The following is a 16,604-nucleotide window of genomic DNA, read 5'->3' on the forward strand; positions in this document are numbered from 1 at the left end:
CTTAACCCACCTATATTAGCAATCAGCTAATTAGATAGAATGTTGATTTCATTTCACATGTTTATGTTTTGTTAATTATTGCTGTCTGTTTCTGGTCACCTACTTGTTTTTAGTACGCGGTTGGCTGCTGTTGCTGTGTAGTAGTTGTTGCACTTGTTCCTACGCAACAATTTTGTATTTCGGTTCAACAGCTCTTTTTGTCATTGTCAAGATTAATTCGCCTTATGTGAAGGAATAATTAAGCAACAACTTGCATGATGCATTTTTAAGTTGGCAGGAAAAACAAATTCAGGTTTAGAAAATTGATATTGTTCAATATCGTTTAAGTGTTTGACACACCAAAACCGATACTCGATAAACGTTCTTGGCCGAACAAGGTATGTGAACAAAAAGTCATTTGGTATGTGAACAAAAGTCATTTGGCAAGGTATATGAACAAAAGTCATCGGCCGAGCAAGGTATATGAACAAAAAGTCATTTGGTTGGTTTATGAGTGATTGTCGATTTTGATAAACTAACTGAAATTTTGAGCATTCCGACTAAAATTAGTGTCCATCCTAAAAACAACATAAAACAACTCATTAAATTCTGTCTCGTGAATATCTCTCATCTAACTTCCAACTGTCACACAGTTGTCTGTACCCTTATCCTAAAAATTACATCAAACCAATTCCCCATTTCGCCCTTATCTTAACAAAATAAAATTTACCACACTTACCAACACCCAAGGACAAATCAGTCCATTAACAAACTTATCTTCCGTTGTACAAAACTTAAGAAGAACACGGCAACAAACTAAAAAAAATAGCTAAACCAAAACACACTCTTTCAAATATAACTTATTTTTTTCTGTTTAATTTAATCACTTTTTTCTTCTCAAACTGCTTAAACCTTAAAAAAAAACAAATTTTTGAGATTTTTAAGATCTGGGCTCATTTCACCCACCAAGGCAATTGACTTGGTCTAGTTTTTATAGTTTTTTTGACATGTTGTAATTTTTTTATTCATGGGTGTTTTTTTTTCTTCTTACACAGGTTTTGAGACGACTTTGTGCTTTGGATTCATAAAGAGAAGAGTGTAAGTTGTCCATTTCTTGTTTTTTTTAGTTTTTCTAGATTGTAGAGGTAGTAAAGTTTCGAAATTTTTGAGAAAAAAGATTGAAAATGATGGATTGAGGGAGAGAATGATGAGTGAGAATACATTAAATAGAGTTGGTGTGGGTGAAAATGAGACTGTGATTGAAGTTAGAACATTAGTTAATGGAATAGATGAAGGGGTATCGAAATCGAAAGAGAATAATGTGTTGGAAATTAGTAATGTAGTGGTGGAAAAGGTGAAGAATGAGTCATCTGGAGAAGAGAAGAAACATGTTTGTGTTATTGATGTGAAGTGTGATTGTGAGAAAGAAAATTGGGATGCGGAGAAAGTTTGTAGAATTTGTCATTTGACTTCGGATTTTCCGTCGGAGAGTTCAGATTTGATTCAGCTTGGTTGCGGGTGTAAAGGCGAGCTTGGTATTGCACATCGGCATTGTGCTGAAGCATGGTTTAAGTTGAGAGGCAATAGGTAATTGACTCTATTCCTTTTTGTGACTTTGATGTCTGTTATGCTTTCCTTTGTAGTGTGAATTAAATTGCAATTGAATACATTTTATATCTTCCTCAGTGCAAATTGGTGTTACGTCCGCTACTCTGTCTAAGATCCCATATGAATTCCAATTGATTTAAAAACTGCGACTTGCTATATGTTAGAGAGTAATTTTTATTAGCTGGAGAATTAGTGAGTTGCAAAGACCAATGACTCAATTCCTATACAGTAATTATAGCTTGTGTTAGGTCTCTAAAGCATGTGTTTCTGTAGTTCACACTCTCTTTGGCGGATGTATGTATTAGCTGCTACCGCCTATTACAAAGAAGCACCAAATATTAAAGATCTAATCTGTTAATGGCATCTTGTATTGTATTGATAGTTAGCTTCTAGCTTTAGTTTACGTTTCCACGTGGTTGTTCTTTGCGATGTATGTCACGCTAGTGAGAGCAGCATCAGCAAGCTTTCCTAGGTTTATCTTGAATCTTCAAGCTACTGTTTTATGTTTTTTCTCTATTTTTATTTTTTATTTAAAAAATTAAATAAATTTATAGTTTTTGATGTTTTCTTCCGCTTTCCTCCCATTAATAGGAAGCCTGCTTCTACTTCCGTTGTTAAACATCTATTATTCTAAAATTCTTCTTACAGTACCCGAAAGCATTACGTTTTCTAAGTGTAGCTTTTGTATTAAATGAGAAGAGCTGTTTAATTTTTCATGGTATGCCATTATTGATGGAAAGGATGCAATTGCACCTATCATTATCGCCAAAAAATCTTGATAATTGTTGTCAGATTTCCATCAATCTAACATTATGTATACTATTTTGGTCGTAAAACATGATTTATTATGATAGTGAGAATCACTACCAGGTTTAACACAAGTATTCCGTAAAGATACACGAGTCAAATATTTGACGATGTTATTAGTCTATGTTAATATGTACATGATTACATATTTTGGATTGGTCTATGAGTGGTGCTTAACTTGTTCCATGCTGCAGAACATTGGAATGTTATGTCATAGCTGTTAAAGTGATGCTTTAAATGAAAAGCGACCCCCTCCAGTTTGCTTTCTTCTAAAGCTAGGCATTCCATGAACCAAGCCAAAACTATCGCTTTTGACCAAGCATCGAAGGTGAAAAGTGATAGCTTAGAGGCGCTTTGTGTTGATTATGTGTTTTTACTTTCTTAGCATTTTATTTGAGCAGGTTAGCTCTAAGTTTTTGAAAAGATACCACAATTTTTCTTCTTCTTTTCTTAACTAGTTATTTCAGCTCCACATGTCTAGTTATAAGCTAGGTTACATTGACACGGGCACGCGTGTTGGTGTCCGACACGGATACGGGGTGTCGGATACGGCGAGCAGTTGAAGATCGACACGGGGACACGGATAGGAATAATTAATTAATTTTTTAATAATTAGATGGTAAATCAGAAATTCGAGGTAAATTAAATACAATATGTGTCCGTGTGTGTCCAACACGGATACGGACACGGACATGTGGATACGTATCCGACACAGATTTTTTTCAAAATATGGCGTGTCCATGTAACCTAGGTTATAAGTGTGAGAGCATTATAAATTTAAGGACTAAAGATCTGTAGGAAGACTTCATAAGCGCTGCATCCAAGTTCCAACTCTTTCTCCAGTCTCCACGTCTAATGTACAACTACTCTTGTGGAGAAATAGAACGCATGGATGCCATCAAGTCCATTATTCCACTTGTGGAAGGCACATTGATGAGCCTCAATTGGAAATAGATATTGAACATGAGCTGGTTAAATTAAATAATTAGAAAAACATTTGCATGTGAGTTGTTAAGTCAAGTCTAATGTCTTGTATTTGTGTGTATTATGTGAATATAGGTAACTGTATTAGAGAATGATATGCGAGGACTTCCACTGCTAATATATGCAAGAATAAGTAAGTTCTTGCATAAATAAGTAGTTATATAGGTGGTTTTATCATACAGTTTCAACTTTCAATAAGCAAGCAGAATAGATGCATACAGATACCTTCTCTTATGTTTGCTATTAGGTAATTTTTGTCACAATTACAATCTAAAATTCTTCTTGCATTGACCCCCATATATGCTTTTACTCTCTGGTAATCCCCTTGTAGAATCTGGATTAATCAGTCTGGAGATTTTTTACTGTTTTCATTCAATCATTCCACATAATTCCAGGAGAAAATAGGGATCCAAATATTCCATTTCTTGTCCCCATTCTCTAGAATAGCACTGATGCAGTTTTGTCATGTCAACATTTAATATTTTATAAAACTCCGGGGGGGGGGATAATGTACTTCCTTCGTACTTTAATCAGGTCGTCCAATCTGTTTAACGGAGAGGGTTGTATTGTTAGTGTGGACCGCTTGGTAGTTTGAGGATCCCGACTATAGTCAGAGAACATGTATGGTTAGATTCCATTTGTTTGAGAACATGTATGGTTAGATTCCATTTGTTTATTTGGTGGAATTTGGCATATCTTATGCCAGCAATCAGGGAGAGGTTTCACGGTTCGCATGGTGGCACATATTTAATTTCCTGGATCCACTAGTGAGGCAGGTGCAAATGGGCTTTCATATCCGGTTGAGAGAGATGGATGGGGATATCCCTTTTTCAACGACTATTGCAAGGGTCATATTGGTCTGTGGAAATCTATCAGGTGTTATTTGTTGTCAGTGGCCATCAATATTAGAATGAATGTTTGAATGGTGAAGGTGTGCATAAATAATATGTTCTGTATGTCATGAAGTGATACGTTAGATGTTGGTGGGGGACGAGAAATTTGGCGTTTGGGTTATACTGCTTTCTTACAGGTATGAAGTGGTCTCTTACCATAATTAGTCCATCACCTTTTTAGACTATCGTTTCAGAGTCTTTGACGAAATGCCTGAAAGAAAATCTTGTTTCTTGGACTTAGATGATTTTGGGTTCTGTACCAATGGGAGTGTGAATTAAACTGGGTACGAAATTTTTATATGTATATAGTAAGATATTGATAGTATAAGGTAAGATCCAGTGGAATAGAGAATTTGTCTTTGGCATTATATCGATACGAAATATAAGGATTGTTCTTCACTCTTGTATATTACTTTGGATTCAATCTGGGAGGACAAAAGAGCCTACAGGCCTAATATCCTCTGTATCGAACACTTTTCATGCGAGTTATGAAATTGTTCGCACTTGGATATGTTCTGTACTATTTTATGGAGCTGTTTACTAACTATTAGGGACAAAGTTGTTGAAAATTCACAACTTCCTATGTCCTAGTTCCTTTCATCATGAAAATCTTTTACCATCTCCATAAAGTCAATATGCACCACATCCCAAACTTTTCTAAAAAATTACCCCCTCTTAGATCATTAGGTAAGAGTAATAGTTTGTTATGACCAATTAGAGTTTGATATTTAATGGATACAGATGCAGAGTTGAAGATGGTTCTGCAGGACGTGTTCCTTTTGCTTTCAGTTGTGTGTTAGACGGGATATGAAGATAACTATTGTATGTTGTGTCAATGTAGATTTAAGAATATTAATGCCCATTGAGCTACTATTCTCAATGAGTTTCTGAATATATACTTTTTGTGAAAATAATTAAGTATCTGGGTTGAGACATTGTTGCCGTTGATGATTAATTTTGTTTTGTTTTGAGATATGTTGCCGGAGGTTTCATTTGATCTTGTCTTTTTTATTTTATTTTTCCCCTTATATTAGCTCACACATTACATAAGAAGGCCATTCTGGCCATTCTGGCCATTCTGTTTGGGGACTCTATGAAGGTTGTTAAATTCAAGACCCAAATCTTTTCTTTTCCTCATCATGGTGTGTTGTTTTGGGTTGTTGGCAGATGTTGCGAAATATGCAGCCAGGCTGCAACGAATATCACTGGCGTGGGGGACAGTAGATTCATGCAGGAGTGGAACGAGGGATCAGATGTTAACAGTGGTAACTTAGGTGCAAGAAGAGGATACCTTAGAGGACAACCATTCTGTAATTTTCTGATGGCATGCCTGGTAATAGCCTTTGTGCTGCCTTGGTTTTTCCGTGTGAATATATTCTGATAGGAGTATGAATGAGACACAAGCACACATCACCATTTCCAAGATGGTCCTTGCGTATATATATCAGTGTAGCATTGGTTATACAGTTCTCACAATTTCAGTGTGGTGTGCCATGATCTGCTTCCCCCGTGAGCTGAGGTTCAAATTTCTTACGGAGTACTCGCCAACATTGCAATTGAATATTCAGTTGCAGGCTTGTAGAAGATATGTGTGCTGAATTCTATCATTCTGATTTGTATTAGTGTTCTGTTCCCATGCATTTGTATACAGCATGGAATACTTAAAGTCTATTTAAATTGTGGTCAACTCATCTTGTATTTAAATACTGTCTCATGGTGGATTGCCTGTTGGAGAGCCATCATCTGTCATTCTGTCCTATGTAAAGATGGATTTACGCATATACATATATGATTCTTATATCAAATTCAAAGAAACAGTTGTTTTTATTCACTTTTTAAGGTGGTTATTTTTTCATGCAGTGCATTGTAAAATGCCCTGAGGTTGTTTCGAGTAGTTTGGGTGGAAACGTTTAGGTAAACAAACACAGCCAAGTCAAAAAGTGTTACAGTGAGCAAATTGTGTAACATGAGAAATGATGTAACATGAGAAATGATGCAACTTGGCTAAAACCTTTGCTGGCATTTTAAAAAATGTGAACTCGTTACACATATTTGCATCCTTTTGGAGTGGAAACGCCTATCAACTACACACAGCATTTCTACGTGAGATCAAAATCATCCACTGATTTTCTTCGTGTTACTTGGGAACAGGTAAACAGGCACGGGCCATGAGCGAGATTCCCTTAACCAAAAATCTTAATTGTACTTTGTAATATGAAAGCTGCAATATAACATGAAAATTTGATTCTACTGTGCGGTGTGTCAGGACTTCATTTGTCCTAATTTCATTGGATTGTTTTTGTTTTTGTTTTTTTTTTTTTTAAACTTTGTTGTCAAGTTACTGAGCTTTGGTAGTATAGCCCCTTCCTCAAAATCCATCTTCTTCATCTGATGGGCATGTTGTTTTTGTTTATAAGTTAGTTTTAGAGTTAAAGTTATATTCTTTACATGTTTGTGCTTGTTATTTGACTTATTTTTTGTGTTTATGAAGTTGGGTATGATTCTAGTTAGACAAAAAATTGATATGTCTTGTTTTCTAGGATGTTTAGTTGGTTACTTGGTTTTATTAGTTTAAACCTATGAGAATTAAGATTGATAAGGTAGTTAGAAGACTTAAATAGAATAGAACTAGTAGAATCAGTTTAACTTGAAGAGTTGATTGGTGGCCTGTGTTTGTATGTTTTGGTATCATGTTTACTGGAGATAGTTCACTCTTCACTGGACACTGTTGTAGTTTGTGTTTTATTGTGTTGGGCTAGTTTGGCATTGAATTGAGGCTTTGCTCTTTGTTTCAATGAAAATACTTTTTTTATACTGATCAAATGTTAAAGTTGTGTTTGTAATTAAACTCAGTTTAATATTTGGTGAGATCCTTCGCTCTTTCCTAAATGAGCTGCTGGTATACTAGTAACACTAGATTCACTCCCTCTTCCCCCATCCACCATACTCCCGTAGAAGTGTAGAACAAGCTTTCATAACTACCTAACGTTTCAAAATACAAAAATGGGGACCTAGCTACTACATTAACAATGTGATGACAAAAACGGACACACTTACAGATCTTTGATTTTGGGACCAGCTGACTATGAAATCAATTAAACAAGTGAGCAAAATCAATGACAATTCTGCTTCATTGATTAGACGAAGGCACCGCCTATTTTATTCAATTGAAAACAAGCCCACAGTTGACATCAGGAAAGCCATAACTCAGTCAATAATTCATTGGATTCAAATTCAAAGCTTACGTATTGCTCGAGTTTAGTTGAATTCTGAAAGTTTACGTCCATTTTTATCTTTTAATCCTAAAGGTATTAAATAGAGAAATTCATGTGATGAATGATGATAGCAATGCCCATGCCATGGCCTCTTGCCTATAAAGCCAGTACGTCCTATGCACCAAGTTTTCCATATTGTAGCAGATAAAATGTCTTCTACTGGGGAAATTTCAAGTAGCACTTTTAGTGACAAGTATCGTTCTTACATGAGTGAAGATGAAGTGAAAAACATAGAGTGGAGGCACGGTGAACCTCCTATATTTGATCATGTAAATGAACTATTTGAAAAAGAAAGAACGAAGGTACGACTTATTGTGCTCTCACAAATTCATGAAAATGATCATTTCTTTTTGCCTATGATCTGACGAAAGGTTAGCTTAAATAGCACTACTAATCTTGTGATATGCATTTAACTTGCCACATCCATTTTTACGAATATAGATATGGCCTGAAGGATCATTGGAGGAGACAGTACAAAACGCCATTAAGACATGGGAGATGGAGCTCTCTCACAAGACACAAATACAAGACTTCAAAACCATAAATCCTGAGAAGTTCAAGTTATTTGTTAATGGTAACGCAGCACTATTTTATACTTTTTATCCTTGCAGTATTATTATGCACGGTCTTAACGATGACTAAATATGACGAATATATAACAGGTAGAGAGGGACTATCAGGGCAAGAAACTCTTGAAATGGGAAGCTATAACGCGTTGTTGAAGACATCTCTGCCGGAGGGATTTCAGTACTATAAAGCCGACGAAGAGACCTACGAATCATCCCATGATGTTTTTCGGACGACTTTTCCTCGTGGGTTTGCTTGGGAGGTGGTGAGTGTTTATTCAGGACCACCTGTGATTGCTTTCAAGTTTAGACACTGGGGTTATATGGAGGGTCCTTTCAAAGGACATGCTCCTACTGGGGAGAAGGTTGAGTTCTATGGATTGGCAGTCATGAAGGTATTAGTATTCCCCTATACTCTGTCACGAAGGTATCAGTCTATCTATAGATTTACAAGTTAAATTTTCAGTTGTATGCTTATATGCTCTCCTTTTGCTATCTTGCTTGTATACTGTTTCATAGGTGGATGAATCACTAAGAGCAGAAGAAGTAGAGATATACTATGACCCAGGAGAGTTATTTGGAGGTCTACTCAAGGGATCACCTACATCTGACTCGCATCAAGACAATTCCTCAAATCCATCCTCAAAAGATGGATGTCCTTTCTACAAAGGAGATTAACCATGCATATGAGCATATCCGACCAGAAGATTCACAACAGTATGTAAGAATGTAACCAAGACATATGATTATTTCTAATAAAATAGGGGTAAGGGACCTCTCAAAAACCCTGCTTGCCTTTCAAAAAAAAAAAAAGATTCACAACATTTTGAGGGCATTAGGAAACTTTCATTTTCAACACCTACTTTCTTTGTTATTGGCCGGGTCAACACTTGCATTCATCTCACCATCTGTCGCTATATATATTAATACCATCACATGTAGCTCTTCTCCAGTAAGTTATTGTAAATTTGAAAGTTTTACTTTTTCCACCTATTTATAACCTCTTTGTAATTATAAACAGAGTTTGATGTATAAAATTTTCTCAGCTGATCTATAACATGTTGAAAACTTGAAATACGTTTTTGTCATTTTCAAATGTCCAAAAACTCCACTCTTCATCATGCATACCTATTAGATGAACCAACTTTTTGCTACAATAAATAATAGAAATTATAGCATAGTCCAGAACTTTTTGGTCATTATATGAATAAGAGCATCCCTCTTCACTGCATCATCCTATATTCCTATCAATGTTTACACTACTTTTGCAAACTCCTTACAAATAATGAATAGGTCTACTCTGTGTTTTCCACCTTGACAATGCTTATCAAAGGTCACCCAGAAAAAGAGTTGTTATACAATGGTCAACACATTCTAGTTTGTGTTACATGTGGTACACGCTCTAGGCTTTGGAGTAATTCAATAAGCCATGACTAAATTAATTTATTTTGGATTTTTAATTCCAGTCAAATTAATGTGTGGTCGTGTGTAGGCGTGTAGCTGCTGAATCAATTATCTGCTAGTTACAGATTATAATGCTGAGTTGTGGAGACATTATTGTGATTTTTTGACTTTTGAGTGGTATCAATCCAGATAATGTTTAATTACTTTTTCGTTGAAAATTTGCTCAGTGCATTAAGTATCTTGATAATGTCGACAGTTTACTCAGTGCATTACGTATTCACATCAACGTTGTCCTCATCCTACCTATAATAAAATTTCAAACTATGATCAAAGCATAGTGTACTTAGTCAAGAATACAGATTACCTATACTGGAAGCTCCTCAACCGCAAGCAATTGTTGTCCATGTATTAGAGCCGAGGTGCCAACTATTAGAGGTACAGACTGTTACATGCATGCTTATCTATCTATCATGTATTTCATTGGAACAGACCTCCGCCCTCACTGCTTAGATTATACTTCTCCTATAATAACCTATTTAAGAATCAAATCTTTTGAAAAAGTCAAATATTATTGACAAAGTACTAACCTATTTAATAACTTGGATAGGTTGATTTGTTTATTTTGTTAAACAGTACTAATCTCCAGTAGCTGGGAAAGAAAAAACACGGATGAGTGATGCCACAGCTCCCACCAGTTCCATGTCTATCATAACAGTCCTTGCCCTTTCACTACAGGGCCAGAAGAAAATAATGTACGTATATTTTTGTTAGAGGAAGATCCATATTTTGATTATATTCCACTCCGTCTCAATTGTTGCTGATGGCGTGATGGATATGGGTTAGTATTTTCAACAGAACTCCAACCTTTGAAACTCTGGTTTAGTTTCTTCCCTATTCAGGCTGCCAGATACTTTTACATACACTTTCTAGTAGAAGATGGCAGCACAACATATTCCAGAGGAAGTGTGATTTTCTGCCTGAGAATATGCATAGACTCGGCAGTTGAACAAGCTAGGTGTTGGAAATATTGAAGTAGGAATAATTCCTACTCTCTAGAGCAACTTTATAAATCTCTCTGGCGACTGAGGCTTGAAAATAATAAGGGGTTTTTGAATCTCAGGTGAGTTTTGGTTGATGACCCACAAACCTTTATATAGAGGTTCAAGATTAGATTGGCCACCAAGAGTTCACTAGGAAATGTGGGACAACACAATAATATAAAGTGCAAAACTGGTTTCCGATAGGTGTGGAACTAAAGCAAACAATTAAGTATTTCACATTTTGAAATACCAAGATGAATTGCTAAGGAATTACAACACAAGGTCACCATGAAAAACAAGTATCCCGTTCCTCTCATTGCCGACCTGTTTGACCAGGGACTATTTTAATATGTTATCCAATATGGTACTACTACTTGGAATGTATGTGCAGTACTCATCTCTATCATTCTTAGTTTTCTTTTCCTCTTTGCACTGGGAGGCAATGCATAGGAATAGCCTTTCGTAAGCAGCTGCCATCTTAGTCGCAGTAAACAAGTTTAGACCTCTCTGCCTAGCAACCTCACCTTTCTTAGCAATAGCTCCTGTATCCCTCCTATGATTCCCCCACACCTTATAAAGAGCCTCCTTCAATGAGGCTACTGTTGGAGAGAATGTATAACCCAACTCAGGGCCAACAATAACAGACCCAGTTATGCTCGCAAACCTTGTCGCCATTAGTGGCTTAGCGGAAACCATTGCTTCTAGCAATGTATGATCTAATCCCTGTGCTCTAAGTGTTGGGTTCACAAATATATCAATTCCATTGTAAAACATTGCCAGTTGAGTTTGTTCCAATGGCCCCAAGACCAGCAAATTAGAGCCAAGAGTTCTATATCTACCTCCCCAAGGTCCATCACCAGCAACCACAACATATACATTTTTCCTAAATGTTTCGTCTTCCTTAAATATCTGGCTCAAAGCCTCAAACATAATTGGGTGTCCTTTATCCTTCACTAACCTCCCAGCCATACCTAAAACCAAAGGTGTTGAAGATTCAGGAATGCCAAATTTCCTTCGAAAATTTTCCCTGGCAACCAAGTCTGGCTTGAAGATGTTGCTGTCAACGCCATTTAGAATTACATGAACTCGCTCTTCAGGGATCATGTAAATCCTCTTGAGAACATCTCCAACGTGATCACTGGTTGCGACATGATGGGCATAACTAGGAAAGAACTTCACCTCTTCAACAACCTTGATAATTTTTTCAGTTAATGCAAATGCCCGAGATTCTTCAGGAGACCGGACTAGTTCTTGAATGATATCTGAATGAATAGTTTCATAGGCAATCCCATGCCAGGAAACAGCTAAGTTAGTAAGATTTCGCGCTCGGGTATAATGAAGTCCAACACTCTCAGTGTGAACCACATCGAAGGGTCTTCCAGTAGAATTTTGTTTCTGAAACTGCTCCCAAACTAGAGCCTGGTCGAGGATCCCGGCTTGTGTTGGTTTAGAGAGGTGGAAGTTGATATTGGATAGTGCGTACTTTGGGAACAAAGAATCGTCTGTGGGGGAAGTGGTAAAGACGTGAAGCTCATGGCCTCTTTCTGCCAGGACTAAGTGGAGGGTTGAAGCATGCCTTTCAAGGCCTCCAGCATGATTACGTTGCGGCCATTTCTTGACAAATAAAGCAATTTTGAGGAGCTTTGGAGGTGGGTCTGATGAAAAGGAAAGATGGTTCCAAGCAGAAGGAAAAGAAAGAAGATGGATGGCTGCATTTTGTTGCTGCTGTTGCATTGAAATGAAATGGCCTTGGGATAACCAAGCAGAATCCGAGAAGTGAGACCAATAGAGGAATGAAACGGAAGAGATAGATGATAGGAAAACAAGGACATGACCAAAGTAACGAAAACTGGACTTGTTGCTTGGCTGATCCTTTGCCATGTTTTTTCTGTATTTGCAAAGTGAAAAACTCATGAAGAAGAAAAAGAAGAGCTAGATGGAAGTGGCATGGAACAGAACACAACCTTTGATCCATCAAAAAAGGTGAAATGACAAACTTAATTAATTTAGTCCGGCTTTCGACAAAATTAAAAACTGCCCATGTTTCTACACTTTCAATCACATATCATATAATATAGCCTTTGAGGCTTCTTGGGTGCATTACTTCAGTTGACTTCTCACCAACGTTAACACTGCACATGGTATCTCTAGTCTCTATAGCATATGTAGTAGTTTCAAGCAGAAAGTCATAGAAAATGATTTCAACTAACTCAGTGACTGGCAAGGTTTACATAAGAAATTTGTTTCTTTAAAGAAACCTATCATATTCAAAACGCCTACCTTTGATGTCAGCCAAAGCATGACCATGGAGTCGTGGACTGATTGATGAAAAGTCGACACAATCGGTTAGAACTCCTGTGGAAGGTCTAAATTCACCTTTGCTCGATCTTCCATTGTATATTTGTATGTATAACATTTAGAAAAGAGACGTAGTCCTTTCGGAATGATAATGCCCATTGTTCTCTTCCACTTAAAAGATATTGCATCTCACTCACTGTTTTAGACCAAACATGTCTTCGACTACAGAAGTATCAAGTAACAGTATATGCATGAATGCATGATGATTCCAAAATGAAAACACATTATAAAGATGTCTTGACATTGTGAATGAAGCTACGTTAGACTGGACAGAGTTACTCATATCTTCAGAGCAGAACGTTGATTAAAAATCTATAAGCATGGCTTAAAAGATCATATATTCGAAATGCAATTTTTGTCTCTATAAGCATGGCTTAAAAGATCTGAAGAGCGGAACGTTGATGATAACGTATCGTAGAGGACATCTGTTCCAGAGGAGTTTCAAGTCCAAAGAATTCATTCAGGAAAGCTTGTGAATGTGTTAAATATGCGATACAGTGATAGCACCCAGGTTCACACAATATGGTTACATACTTAAATGGGTGATTATTAAAAAACACATGTTCTCGTATGTGGTTGATTTATGAATTGCCTTGTCAATGAATCCCACTCTAACATCACTTACAAAATCATGGGGCACCGCTCTAGTTACCGATATTGATATTGATATTGATATTGATTAAGGTTGCGTGTTAGAGACCCCAAAAAACGGAAAAATAGAAAAGTAAAAATTGCGCTCACAAAATACAAAACAGGTGCCTACAGAGGTCGAACTTGTCAATAACCATAAAAAAAAGGCGCTCACACAATTTCAATACTCTTGTAGCTACATTTTCAAAGCAAAAATAGTTAACAGAAAGTAATGGCACATAAATTTCAAAGAAACAGTAAAAACACCTATGAGACTTTTACACCATCCCGGTATCACCCACAATGTTTATCATAATTTTTACTTTCTTTAGACCAGCACAATTGACTTGCAAATAGACAATAAGATAATATCAATGTCAACATTGTAGCTTAAAACCCCAAAAATCAAAAAACACATCATCCATTGAAGAGTACAGAGAATCTACAGTCTCAACTAAAAGGGAACAAATAAAAAAGGTTGTCTAACAAAACGACTACCCAGTGATGTTCTGGGACTTGTTGAGGATCACACCCTCATATTTCACTTGGAACCACTTCATCGCATCGTCCTTTGTCACCCTATGCTGAATTCCAATGCGAGACTTGCACCTGCGACGACGACCAACACGGTATCCAGGGCGTTCAAGAACAACATAGAAATCCATACCATAGATTCCTGTTGAGGGATCGTACCTGAAATTAGACAACAGATGTTAAAGCAAACATTTTTACCATCAACAAACCAACCATAAACAGAGTCAAGTTAAATACATATATTGATAAGGAAACACCCAGATAAAACCACACCAAAAATATGAACAAAAACAAGATTCATGTCTCATAAAAATTGATACAGACATATTGCTGAAAAAGGTTGTCCGAATGTATAATTCAAGGATAACTCATTTTCTCATTAGAATACAAATAGGGTTCTAACATAGCTTGACCACTATAGCAAATAAAGTCGATTGATTTCCCAGCAGTTTAAAAACTTACATGGGTATCAATGATTTTGGGAAAAAAAAAACTGTCATGTTTCACAAAATATTAAAAGCTTTTTTCAGAGAACAAGTACAATAAATTAAAAGCATCACATACCTCCTTCCACAAAAACCAAGGAAAACATGACATTTAAGTTGTAATCCAGCCACTAGCCCCATAAAATGTAAAAGTTCAAATCTTATGGACACTTGAGATGGAAAAAGAAATAAAATCTTACTATTTACTATTGCAAACATAGAAATTGCCTCAAGACATTCGCAATCGGTCTAGGGACAGAGTGAGTTTGCTTTCTGACCCCATTCAGTTCAATTCACCAACTCAAAAGTACTAAAACCTATTTAAGTATAAAGATGAAAAATGAAATATACCAGATTCAAAAGGGCCTAAAAAATCAGTTGATCATAACCAGGCGAGTGATACTGGAGTAAATATTGCAAGGTTCAAAAAGATATTATTGACTGGATCATAAGTGAAAAATCAAGATCCAAACAAGAAGCTTCCTTGCAGCTTTTCCACGGTATATAGTTTAGTAAAACAACAGTACAACAAATCATCTCACCAAGTTTATAAAATCCTCCCTTAAATAAAACTTGTCAATTTCAACTTTACCGAACTAAAAAAATATATCAATTGATCAAAAAGAAAGATACTGTTGGATTAATGCATAAAATTAATTGGAAATCAAGACGACTCAATTCAAGCAAAATTTATAATATCTTTCAAAATAAAAGCCTCAGAATTGCAGAATATCAACACGGCATAAAGCCAATCAGTCCCGAAAGATGGTGTTTTTAAATCAGATTTCCTCATAAGCTTACAGAAACATAACATGAATGGCACATGTGATTAGTAAAACGAACCTCAAATCAATCATTTAAGTGAAACCTCTACAGAGCCTACAAAGACTCACCCTATAAAGGAAAAAACTATAAAGCATCGCAGTATAAGCTAAAACATCAAAAACAGAAATCAAGCCTCAGAATTGCAGAATATCAGCAAGGCATTAAAGCCAATCAGTCCCGAAAGATGGTGTTCTTTAAATCTGATATCCTCACAGGCAGCAAGCAAAACATTTCAAGATAAATAACTGCTACAATCAGAGTCCTATAACACAGAGAAATACATATACACAAACACTACAGAAGGTATAAACTAATTAAATTATTATTTTGACAAGTGCCTCAGAATTGCAGAAAAATCAACATGGAATTAAATCCAATCAGTCCCGAAAGATGGTGTTGTTTAAATCTAATTTCCTCATAGGCACACAAACACATATATAATAACATCATATTATTTCAAACAGTAAAACACAAGTACATAAATCGAGGCTTACTTAATTCCAAGATCAATATGCTCTTGGATACCAAACCCAAAGCAACCAGTCTCACTAAAGTTCCTCCTCAAAAGCTCATACTCCTTAACCTTCAAACCACTTTCCAATAACTGCATAGCCTTATCACCTCTAACAGTAACATAACAAGCAATCTTCTCATTCCTCCTAATACCAAAAGATCGAACAGTATACCTAGCTATACTCACCAAAACAAATAAACTAATCAATACTCATTTCTTAAAACAATCATAAAAATCGAATCTTTTTTTTTTTTTTTTTTTAAAATTATTACCTTTCGAAAACACTGGTGATTGTCCACTCAACTGTTCCAACACCTTAGCGGCTCTAGTGAGACGATCACCAGATTCACCAACAGAGATGTTGAGGACTAGTTTCTGAACCTTGATTTCTCTCATTGGGTTTGCAAGTTTCTTCTCTGATGCCTGTTTACAATGATACAAAGTGTTAGAAAAAAAAGAATGTTAAAATGAAGAATGAGAGTGAGAAAGAGAGAGGCACTCACCATTGCTGCGGCTGGTTTGGCTGCGGAAGAGATGAAGAGAAGAAAATGAGGTTGAGTCTTAAAAACCAACCAAATGAATCTAATAAAGGGTGCGGATTAGGGTTTTAGGGTTACTACTTTAGTGGACGGTTTTATCCTCGTAGATAATGGGCTGGGATGGGATGGGATGGGATGGGCCCAGAACCGAAGGCCTAGCTAA

General features: G+C 36.3%; 4 protein-coding genes and 3 non-coding genes across 9 annotated transcripts; 2 read left to right on the top strand and 5 right to left on the bottom strand.

Moving 5' to 3' along the window:
• Positions 1 to 606: 606 nt before the first annotated feature.
• On the top strand, positions 607 to 6,102 carry LOC147478183 (uncharacterized). 3 transcript variants are annotated; one of them, XR_015207686.1, is made up of 4 exons: positions 647 to 1,566; positions 2,589 to 2,722; positions 3,454 to 3,511; positions 5,439 to 6,102. XR_015207686.1 is itself a non-coding variant. In XM_086582587.1 (3 exons), the coding sequence occupies exons 2-3, from the start codon at positions 1,184 to 1,186 to the stop codon at positions 5,650 to 5,652; spliced, it is 597 nt and encodes a 198-aa protein (XP_086438713.1). In that variant the 5' UTR covers positions 607 to 949; positions 1,035 to 1,183; the 3' UTR covers positions 5,653 to 6,102. The 3 variants fall into 3 exon arrangements, 1 of the variants encoding a protein (XP_086438713.1); XR_015207687.1 differs by lacking the exon at positions 3,454 to 3,511 and having other exon boundaries at positions 647 to 949; positions 1,035 to 1,566; XM_086582587.1 differs by lacking the exons at positions 2,589 to 2,722; positions 3,454 to 3,511 and having other exon boundaries at positions 607 to 949; positions 1,035 to 1,566.
• Positions 6,103 to 7,523: 1,421 nt separating this feature from the next.
• Positions 7,524 to 9,187, top strand: LOC147478184 (pathogenesis-related family protein). Its single transcript, XM_086583986.1, has 4 exons — positions 7,524 to 7,848; positions 7,988 to 8,120; positions 8,209 to 8,507; positions 8,632 to 9,187. The coding sequence occupies exons 1-4, from the start codon at positions 7,663 to 7,665 to the stop codon at positions 8,788 to 8,790; spliced, it is 777 nt and encodes a 258-aa protein (XP_086440112.1). The 5' UTR covers positions 7,524 to 7,662; the 3' UTR covers positions 8,791 to 9,187.
• Positions 7,673 to 13,380, bottom strand: LOC147478185 (UDP-Glycosyltransferase superfamily protein). Its single transcript, XM_086583985.1, has one exon. It carries the CDS (start codon positions 12,468 to 12,470, stop codon positions 10,896 to 10,898), a length of 1,575 nt encoding a protein of 524 aa, XP_086440111.1. The 5' UTR covers positions 12,471 to 13,380; the 3' UTR covers positions 7,673 to 10,895.
• Positions 13,381 to 13,838: 458 nt separating this feature from the next.
• LOC147478186 (large ribosomal subunit protein uL5) lies at positions 13,839 to 16,539 on the bottom strand. The gene is made up of 4 exons (XM_086583987.1): positions 16,406 to 16,539; positions 16,175 to 16,325; positions 15,883 to 16,078; positions 13,839 to 14,237 (listed from the first exon to the last, which is right to left on the bottom strand). Exons 1-4 carry the CDS (start codon positions 16,406 to 16,408, stop codon positions 14,039 to 14,041), a joined length of 549 nt encoding a protein of 182 aa, XP_086440113.1. The 5' UTR covers positions 16,409 to 16,539; the 3' UTR covers positions 13,839 to 14,038.
• On the bottom strand, positions 15,275 to 15,362 carry LOC147478187 (small nucleolar RNA SNORD96 family). Its single transcript, XR_015209926.1, has one exon. It is a non-coding gene; the product is annotated as a small nucleolar RNA SNORD96 family (small nucleolar RNA).
• On the bottom strand, positions 15,518 to 15,607 carry LOC147478188 (small nucleolar RNA SNORD96 family). The gene has a single exon (XR_015209928.1). It is a non-coding gene; the product is annotated as a small nucleolar RNA SNORD96 family (small nucleolar RNA).
• On the bottom strand, positions 15,723 to 15,813 carry LOC147478189 (small nucleolar RNA SNORD96 family). The gene has a single exon (XR_015209927.1). It is a non-coding gene; the product is annotated as a small nucleolar RNA SNORD96 family (small nucleolar RNA).
• Positions 16,540 to 16,604: the final 65 nt, after the last annotated feature.

The sequence above is a fragment of the Coptis chinensis genome, chromosome 9 (genome assembly GCF_015680905.1).
Source record: "Coptis chinensis isolate HL-2020 chromosome 9, ASM1568090v1, whole genome shotgun sequence".
Taxonomy (NCBI): Eukaryota; Viridiplantae; Streptophyta; class Magnoliopsida; order Ranunculales; family Ranunculaceae; genus Coptis; species Coptis chinensis.